The sequence below is a fragment of the Eucalyptus grandis genome, chromosome 10, assembly GCF_016545825.1.
Source record: "Eucalyptus grandis isolate ANBG69807.140 chromosome 10, ASM1654582v1, whole genome shotgun sequence".
In the NCBI taxonomy this organism is placed as follows: Eukaryota; Viridiplantae; Streptophyta; class Magnoliopsida; order Myrtales; family Myrtaceae; genus Eucalyptus; species Eucalyptus grandis.
The window spans coordinates 35,396,056-35,406,040 of record NC_052621.1 but is presented as its reverse complement, the minus strand read 5'-3'; the positions used below and the strand labels follow the sequence as shown (position 1 = coordinate 35,406,040).

General features: G+C 35.5%; 2 protein-coding genes across 2 annotated transcripts; both read right to left on the bottom strand.

Annotated features, from left to right (window-relative positions):
* Positions 1–721: 721 nt before the first annotated feature.
* On the bottom strand, positions 722–3,097 carry LOC120288855 (receptor-like protein kinase At3g21340). The gene is made up of 7 exons (XM_039303034.1): positions 3,078–3,097; positions 2,720–2,880; positions 1,765–1,967; positions 1,503–1,629; positions 1,343–1,405; positions 1,068–1,257; positions 722–938 (listed from the first exon to the last, which is right to left on the bottom strand). The coding sequence occupies exons 1-7, from the start codon at positions 3,080–3,082 to the stop codon at positions 722–724; spliced, it is 966 nt and encodes a 321-aa protein (XP_039158968.1). The 5' UTR covers positions 3,083–3,097.
* Positions 3,098–3,238: 141 nt separating this feature from the next.
* Positions 3,239–9,295, bottom strand: LOC120288854 (probable LRR receptor-like serine/threonine-protein kinase At1g05700). The gene is made up of 6 exons (XM_039303032.1): positions 9,163–9,295; positions 8,022–8,556; positions 4,699–5,174; positions 4,138–4,273; positions 3,509–3,580; positions 3,239–3,302 (listed from the first exon to the last, which is right to left on the bottom strand). Exons 1-6 carry the CDS (start codon positions 9,257–9,259, stop codon positions 3,239–3,241), a joined length of 1,380 nt encoding a protein of 459 aa, XP_039158966.1. The 5' UTR covers positions 9,260–9,295.
* Between the last annotated feature and the right edge of the window lie 690 nt (positions 9,296–9,985).

Here is a 9,985-nt window from a genome sequence, read left to right as displayed (position 1 = left end):
TGGATATAAACATTTTGCCAATGTATGCATTATCATAAGTCAAGATCAAGTCTTGTGTCCATAATTTGTTAACGATGCTTGTGTGTATATCCTAGGTTATTTATGAGAAGTACTACGTTAAGTTCACTAGAATTCTCATTATAAATTTTCTCATTCTACCTCCTCAACATTGCAAAATTGTTGCTTCTTAATCAATTGTGTTGATTCCAATTGAAATCTAGTTGAACCACAAGAACATGTTGCAAGGGCCTGTTAATGCCAATTACCTCATTTATGGATAACCTCAACGTCTGAATCACGAATTACCCCCACCCACGCTCAATAAGGAATTTCTAATTCCCCAGTATTAGAAATGCCATGAACTAACATTATGAATGGAGAAAGAAGTAACAAAGGATGAAAGGATATCATTGTTATAAAGCGAGTTTCAAAGACTTATTTATACTAAAAAAAGGGAAATGGATGACACAATAAAAAAGATAGTATAAATTTACAGACAAAAGTTTATTTTTTTCCTAAAACAAAGGGAGCCCTTTTAGATTGGAAAAGTTCTACTACCTTGCCACAGGGGCATTATAAGAATGGAGCTTCAATGAGGTCATTTCAAAGGAACCACTTGATTTGCTCCCCAAGGACTCCTTCAACTCTACCAGTACATCATTTATGTCTGGCCTTTGATTTGCTGTTGATCGCGTACAGGACATAGCAATCTCCACTACTTTCAAGCCGAGTTGACATCGAATTTTCCTTGTAACATGGGATCCATAATCCTCTTTATATCACCACTTTCAACAATAGGAATCAACCAGAAGTAAGTGCATGCTGGCACTACCACCCGACTTCTCATTATTGCAGGTCGGCCCGTGATCAACTCAAGGAGTATGATTCCAAAACCATAAATATCACTCTTCCTATTTAAGATTCCAGAAAAATGAAACCTGGGTGGAAAGGAAGAACAAATAATGGATCTTTAAGTCAAAGATGAAATCGTAGGCATTGCCAATTTTTATATGCAAATTGAGATCCTGAACTGAACTAGATCAATAATATAGAGTTTTCGCCATTACTCGGGATCGAGGTAGCTAGGAGTGCCTGTAGGACAAGTTGACACATAAGAGTCATTTTCAGTGGCAAAAGTTCTTGATAGGCCAAAATCAGCTATTTTGGCTCGGAAGTCTTCGTTCAACAAGATGTTTGTAGTCTTCAAGTCTTTATGAATGATGGGTGGCTTGCAACCGTTATGCAAATAATCCAAACCTGTAACTCCTTGCAAAAACCACGTCAACAACGCCAAAGCAATGTTGGAAAAGAACCTAAAAAGGTGGATATCCCATTGACGTACCTTGTGCTACATCCACAGCTATTTGTAGTCTCTTACTCCACGTCAAGACCTTTGGATGGTCCTCTGTTGGATACATCCTAACTTTATTTGTGAGCAAGAAATAGAGTTTTGTAGGACTATTTTAGAGAAGAAAACAATAGAAAAGAACATAAATACGCACCTGATAAATGTTGCCTTAAATTTCCATTGACCATGTATTCATATATTAAAGCTATGTGCTTGGAATCACCACAATATCCAAATAGAGAAACCAAGTTTTCGTGACGAACACTCATTAAGAGTTGTACCTGCAGTGTCATAATTGTGCATTATAATAATGCATACTAACAATAGCCTAAGAGGAAGTTTCTAAACAAACTTCTACATAAGTGTTAGCATAAGTTGATCTTAAAAGGAAGAGTGATTGCATCATCCTATCTAACCTCGGCTTGAAATTCCTTGTACCCTTGTTTTGATGATTTAGAGAGAATCTTCACAGCAACCATGGTGCCGTCATCTAGTGTGCCAAGATAAACCTTTCCAAATCCACCTTCACCAATCACTCGTCCAAAGTTTCTAGTGATTCTTGAAACCTCTCCATACGTGAAAGGTCGATTCTTTAATCTCAATGTCATTTCACTAGATTCTGTACCAAAAAAGTTTCTATGAGTTTAGTGACTACCCCGTTGGGTAGTAGACTTTAATGGCAAATAACTTCCCATGGTAATTGCATCCACAACAATTAAAAGACATATGAAGGGTTTTACCAATCCCGTTTTAAGAGTTATATTAATGGAGAAGAGGACAATAATCGAAAGATCTAGGCAGGGATTCTATGTCGCCTGCCTTCAACATGCTATCATATAGATAATTGTTCTTTACTCAATTCACAAAGATTAGTTTGTGATCGCACAATCAAATTATCTTTTTGGGAGCCTTAGAATATTAAGGACAAAATTGTACTATCAAGCTGTTATATGTCATTCCCGTACATAGCATGGTTACTCTTGAAAAGAAAAATTAGAAATTTCATGATGTTAAGCCGAATAATGCACATATGCTTTGCGATGCTAATGCAACCATGTTGTGGAGATCCATGTCTCTCTTTTCTCTCCATTTTCTTATGACCACTATGTAATTAAGATTACTAGCATTGGGGAATTTGTATTAGTGCCAACTTTCCTTTATTCCTGAGGTTGATGAGATTGTAAAATGATAATCCGAGTGGGGAGGTGAGGGGGGGGGGAAGAGACAGTAAGTTGCTGAGTTGTGTTTTCTCGACTAAATTATCCTAGAAAAGACACATTGCAGTTAGATTTGTACCAATGGATAACCAAAGTCAAGATTGTTGTCAAATGCGGTGTAGATTGTGTGAACAACACAAGTAAGAACGCTTGCCTGCTTTTCTTTTCCGTTTCATTAACCAAACAATAGCCAAAGCACCAAAGAGAACTAAAAAGAAGCCTGAAACTGATGTAACAACTGGAACGAGGATGGAATTTTGTTTCTTCTTCTGCACGCAAGGATCGGCTAGGCAAAGATTTGTGTTTTCTGCCAAACTGGATCAAAGAATGAAATAGCTGAACTTAGATTCGTATCAACATTGCCATATGGTGATGACAAGTTGGCCTTCTTAATTGTTTCTAATCACATTAAAAAGAACATGCTGATAGTCTTTCCACCCTATAGAAGTTGCATACGACTCAGAGAGAGAGAGAGAGAGAGAGAGAGAGAGAGAGAGAGAGAGAGAGAGCACCTCATGATTAAAGTATTGTCCAGAACCCTTTTCTTAAGAGCTTTAGGAACTGATCCAATTAGGTTGTTTCCACTTAGATTTCTGCAAATATAGCCATGATTAGAGGTTTGTCTACTTCAAATCTTTTGCTGCTTCACTTTGCCACATAAACTTACAGAAATCTAAGATTTGGTAATTCTGCGAGTTTCTGGTATTGCTCCCGTAAGCTTATTGTTGGACAAATCTCTGGGAAAGAGCAAGTTTAGAACATCTCATATCAAGTTAACCAGCTCCATAGCCAAATGCAATATGTTTCCACACATTAGGGCAATATTTCAATAGCCTATGTCTCCTAAAACACAACCTTAATCATTAAATCATGAGTTGACTCCCAGGGTGCTTAATCATGAGTGACATGCAGACACAACTAATTCAGCTATGGTGATACTTACAAGTCTTCCATTGTTGATAGACGTGACAGTGATGAGACTATGTCGCCCACCAAATTGCTTGAGCTCAATTTCCTGACCATCAGACATCAAAATAAAGGATCCTGTCATTGCCATCTTCATAAAGGCAGTATTTTTTTTTTTTTTGGCACAATATAGAAAAGTTTATGCAATTAATTCTTCAGAATGAAGATATTTTAGGTCCTAGTGTGAATGTTTTAGGTACCGGAAGACCATTCATAATTGTCAATTTGATTCCTTGCATGGGTCTCACTATCTCCTTTTTCTATAATTTATGGTTACTTTTGGACCTAGATTACTTAAAAATTATTCTCGGAGGACCCAATACGTGCTCATACACAATGCAATTTGGAACATTAATGTCAAAAATAGGAAAAGTAGGCTATTGGGAAATCTCACATGATATTGGAGAGAGCTCATAAATTATTCCTAATTTCACACCCGCCGCAAAATGTCACCATCCCATGTGGGAATTCACTTCAGGAGGTTGCATTGATCTTAAATATTATTTCTCGTTGATACTTAAAATTTCCAGTTTTCATCACGTATAAGATTTCTTTTAAATTTCACCTAGAAAATCAGTAATCGAGAAACATTGCTAGAGGACTCACAATGATATGATCCTTGGAGGATTTCCATTGCTACAATTTAGACCATCCCATGTGTATATACTTGGTATACATGGGTCACCTTGCCAGCTTTCTTTCTGAATGTGATATGTCGCTTTGATGTCATTAATAGCTTTCACTGTGGTTTAAATCACAAAAGAGACAATATTATTTAGAAAGAAGGATAGAGATGCAAAAAAATTGTGGCAATCAATCACTTATAAGTCATACAGACTTACAATTTTTTAAAAGACTCGTAACATCTCAGGGCTTCAATTTGAAGAGACTTTCCAGCAATTACCAAGCAAAAAGTAGCCAAAACGGGGAATTAAGCAGATAGCAAAGTAATACTTAACCACATGCGTTGATCCCAACAAAGCAATTATCGATCAGAGTTCACAAATAAAATAGGACCCATAGTGGAGACTAGTATATTTAGCATAGGATTTTACTAAATCTTACTTACTGACATTGGAATATCTCTCTAATTATTGTCCATGTCAGTTGGAGCACAACTGTACGTGTATGTAGACAATAACAATATGTAAAAGAATAAAAGCGTACCATCATCTTGTGCTGTGGGTACATTTGGAAGATCACCAATGGTATAGAACTCCACGGCATTGAGGATCGGTGGATTTCCAGACTTATTTGTCGATTCAATCGAGAACGTGATGAGCGACCCACTAACAGGAGTGGAGACTACAACCACTGGCTTTAAGTATTCAAGGCTCACTATCTCCATGAATTGATTATCATTCATGGAAACTGTGAACTCCCTCTGGAGGCCGTTTGTCAGTCTCTCAATCTCAACGAAATAAAAGTACACAATCCATTTCTCTGCAGAGCTTGAAGGTGTCCATCCTAAACGCAAGGGAGTACTGCCATTGATTGAACTTTGAGCGGTCCGAAGAACTTCGCTAGGAACCTTATAAGCATCATTATCGTCAGATGAATTAATGATAGATGGGGTGTCCAGAAAGATCCAACCAGCATAGTCTTCAGTTTCCCAAATCCGATCATAAACATCTTTAGGGTACCTCAGTGAGGCATTTTTGCAAACAGTTTAAGAGCAAACAATTAAGCAATTGACTGAGAGACTAGCAAATGCCAATTCATATGGATAAGCAACAGAAAAGTAGAATTTACCATATTCATCACATTACTAGCGAAAAGCTGATGCTTTGGTTGGTTACGAAAATCAGAATATCTCACTGGTGATTCAATGCCAAACTTGAAGATTGCAATATGATGTGCAGTTGATTATATTTGTCAAAAGAAGTGTGGCCACGGACTTGTAGCACGTTTGCACATACAAATCATCGATTTCATAAAGTTCATTTTACGTAATTAAACAAAAATGTTATTGGTTTTATAGCATTTCCCAAATGTGATTTTTCTTCTTTTTCAGGCTAGAAGGGTTCGGACGAGGTTAGGATCTATTTCTCCCACTGCTGAAATATTTCTCGGATGGAATGTAAGGACTTCTATATAACTATGTATATTAATAATGTATTTTACGTAAAATGAGTATTCGCACCAAACTTCAGAGATACATATTTTCATTTTTTGGTCGAAGAGCTACATATTATTAACAAGTGTCATAGTGACACTAGTTAAGATCACTAACATTATAAAAAACGCATACCGATATATGCTGTGAATATTGGAATACAACATATTCATAACATATATCAAGAAATTATAATTTTTTAAATACAAATGTTCATATTTTCAAAATTTAACTAGTAGCCCTTAATGAATATCCCAAGAGCACTTTCATTTTTTTTTTTTTTTTCATGTATATGTAAAGTCCCCTCTTCATGAGTAGACATTGAGTTCTATATTATATTAGATATAATCCATGCTTTGCGCGAGTTGTTGTATTCTATCATTAACATGGGATTAATCATTTTGAGCAACTATTATACTGTAGTCAACACGATGTTTTGACTTATTATATTTCGTTTATTCTTACTATGTCTCAAGTGCACCTGATTAATGTATTTTTATTTAGTAAACGTACTTGTATACTAATACAAAGTATTATGTCATTATCAAGGCACGAGACTTCTTTGATGCAAAAGAGGTGCAATTAAAATAAAGAAACAACGAAGAGAGGAAGGAGAGGGACAAGAGCAATAAATAAGAAGCAAAATGAATGGAGAGTATAAGAAAATGCTCCTTCCAACCTGATATATCCCTTGCAAATAAGAATCCTATATGTCAACCTTAAAGGGGACACTTAGGGAAGACACTGTCATTATATATTTACTAATGTACACGCATTTGTGTATGCGAAGAATTGACATTCACGAGATTTTGCATGATCATCTTGTTATGAAAAATTTGAACTATTAATTATTAATAGATAAATTATTGATACCTTTTAAGTAAATTAAATGCGCACATATATTGTAGAAAAAATGATACAAAAGGTTTATGAACTTTAATTCAATGTATAATATGGTCCATGAACTTTCAGTTTGTTCAATGTAGTCCCTAAACTTTATCCCAATATGCAATGTAGTCCTTTAACTTTTAATTTATTCAACGTGGTCTATGAACTTTCGATACATCTTCAATTTAGTCCTTAAAATGTTTAATGTTGTCCTTGAACTTGAATTAATGGAAGGACCACATTAAACATTTTCATGTAATTCAAGGAATAAATTGACCATGTACTAAAAGTAGAAGGATCACATAAAATAAATTAAAAGTTTAGAGACAACATTATATCTTGGGGTAAAGTTCAAGGATTTAATTACACATGGAGCCAAAGTTTAAGTACAATTTATGTCATTAACCCTATATTATGAAGAAAGAGAATAATATTTCAATATTTAGATTTTTAATACATTTGTTTGTAAAATGGAAAAGATTTAAATTTTATGTTCAAGATACGCCGGTGGTGAAATGAAACTGTTAATTGAAAATTTTGTCTACTTAAATATTCTTGAAGAAGAAAATATATTGCATTCCCTTAAAAGAGGAGCTTCCTTTTATATAATATAATAACAATAAATAGATTAAAATCGGCGGTACGGAGGCAAGGAATATGATTACGTTTGTTGACATGACTATCTACCAATAAAGAGTGAATTTCCTCATATTACAGAATCTTCAATTTGTTATATTATTAAAGATTTAAACGGAAATGTAATTATCAATTTCGCCTAAATGATTGGTTCTCAACCACATCATCAGATGGTGAGTTTTATTTTATATATATATATAACACCAATGTTTCTAGTAAATAATTTGTAATGTTCTCATTTCAAACCTTTATGATAGTATATAATACGTATTAGTTTATTGAATACTTATTTGAATATTAAGGCAAAAAATAATTATGATTACATTCTAATATTTTTGCAATGGCGTTGAAATTTTTCCTAAATAAATCAACCAGTCCGCTTGTTATGTTGAAGTAACTTAAGTGTTTTTGATACATATCTGAAATACTAATCTTGATTTGGATTATAATATAAAAATTTCAAATAACTTAATTCTTTTTCCTCGGACCTAATGGCTTTTCTATTGCTCTTTTAACATTTTCAATCATCTAATGATTTTTGTTGTAACCTTTGACGTCTAATATCATTTTTTTAATGATATTTTAAATGTCTTTTGTTTCGAAATCTGTTGATTTTCTTGGCCTTTTTTTTTTAACTTGCGTCTTTGCTCAATTTTGCTTGTGTAATGGCCCCCTTTTGGTCTTTCACACATTTGACTCGTTACCAATTCGGTTGGCTTCATTTTTTCTGTTAAATTAGGTACATGTGCCTTCAATAGTTTGCAAAATGGTTAAATTCGATTAAAAAGAAAACGGAGTCTTTCTTGACTATGATCACCATGCATCTGTATATAAAAAATTAGCTGATTACCTGATGAAAGAGTCCGAGGCACCTCCGATGTCCAGTCGCCCAGCGTGTTCCAAGAATCCAGATCTTAATCGATAGATGCCATCATCATCTATATGTCTTAGTTCCAATGCCGAAATGAAGGGCACCCCATTGCCAGTATTGACAAGACACACTTGGATATCATCTGCTGGGGACACGTACATGATTTCTTCATAACCAGGACCCAAGTAGTTCACCGTGGTCCAATAATTAACATCAATGTATAGGTCGAATGAAGGAATCTGATTCTTTTCATCATAGTTCCCATAGTAAAACCTTGCCCTAATCAAGTAGGTGTTGTTCTTGCCTTGGTCTGGTTTTAAAGTGTAACAATTTCTCTTTCTGTTGGGAAAACTCCTTAAATTATTCAAGCACTGTCGATAGCCTTCATGTATGAACGTCATGGATATCTGCTTGTTTTGTCCAGAGTCTATGAACCCTTCATCGGTTTCGTATCTTATTCTGATTTCATCCTCGGTGTATACATTAGTTGCCCCACAATCAATACTGATAAAACCTTGTAAGTTTAGAGAAAAAAAGAACTCAGTGAATAGAAAAACGATTTATCTTATTGGACCGTTGGAACAAATTTAGTGTATCTCGATCATTTGCATAGTTCAATAGTTATTGTTTCTAACGCGGCGATGATTTGACACTTACATCAAATGATTCTGAATACAAAGAAGAGACCACTCGGTTTCAATAGGTGGTCATGACTAATTGAGGGGTGCGCAGACAATGAGATAGCCAACATTTCTTGACGTCATAGATAGGACAATGACACTGTACGAAGCTTAAACCACGGGACAGGAAAAATATCATGCTGTTGTGAGGAGAAAAGGGAGAAGAAAATTGGGGTCGAGGATGTCTACAATTTAGATTTCTCCTCGCCCATCTTATAAAGAGTATAATTTGTTCTGAGATTTTAACTCATGTTTCCCTCCTTTTTCTCTCCTTATAGTCCAAGCAAAGCATGCAAACTCTAAATCTTTTAGCATCTCATGCAAACTCATGGGAACCGAAAAACTTCTCTCTTAGCATCTCATGCGAACTCAAAAACTTTTCTCAACGCAGGCGCGCAGGCATGAGAGAGAGAGAGAGAGAGAGAGAGAGAGAGAGAGACCTGGAATCTGTTGGGCTTGGACCACAGGGACTAGTGATGAAACTAAACCAGCAAGCAACGCAAACGAGAAAGCTGTAATAGATCTTTCCATTGTCATGGAGCAGTGGAGATTGTCGAAGAGAGAAGTGTGAGGAAGATATGCATGCACGCCTTATATTTATAGCGTGAGCTCTCCGTTCATCCGTTTAACCGGCATCATCTTAATGGCTATAGACCAGTATATTTCATTAGTCTCATCTTAATGTCAAATTACTAAGAGGATCAGAAGTCAACGCAACCTCATGTGGTGCTGGTTCGCCCCCGCATCAATCTCATCTTTGAATTTTCTTCAGTTTATAAATGACTGAGACATGGCTCGAATGCAAGAAGCCCAAGAATTGAAGCTAGGTCTTCATCTGCAGATGTACGAAAGTTAAGTGCCACAATTAATCTCAATAGACAGCTTTTGATTGATCACGTATGGTCCATTGGTAAATTAGAAACAATACGTTATGTGATTCGCTATTTTTTTTTTTACATGTATCATTATTACAATACACCGTGGAATTGACTATATTTTTTCAGCTAGAGGCATCCACATTGAAAAACCACATGGTATATAATGAGAAGGAAAAGTAATTTTTAGGAGGAAGAGTTTTGGCTCACATTTTCAGCAATTGGCAATAACATATTGCTATGAAGTTTCGTTGCTACCTCTGTATCATTTGTAATGACCACCGACCGAATCATCGGTATCAACGAATCTTACCATGGTTTGGACCAAACCACCTTTGCTTGTTATGCTCCATCACCTTACATGTATCATTACGTCATGTCCACACTA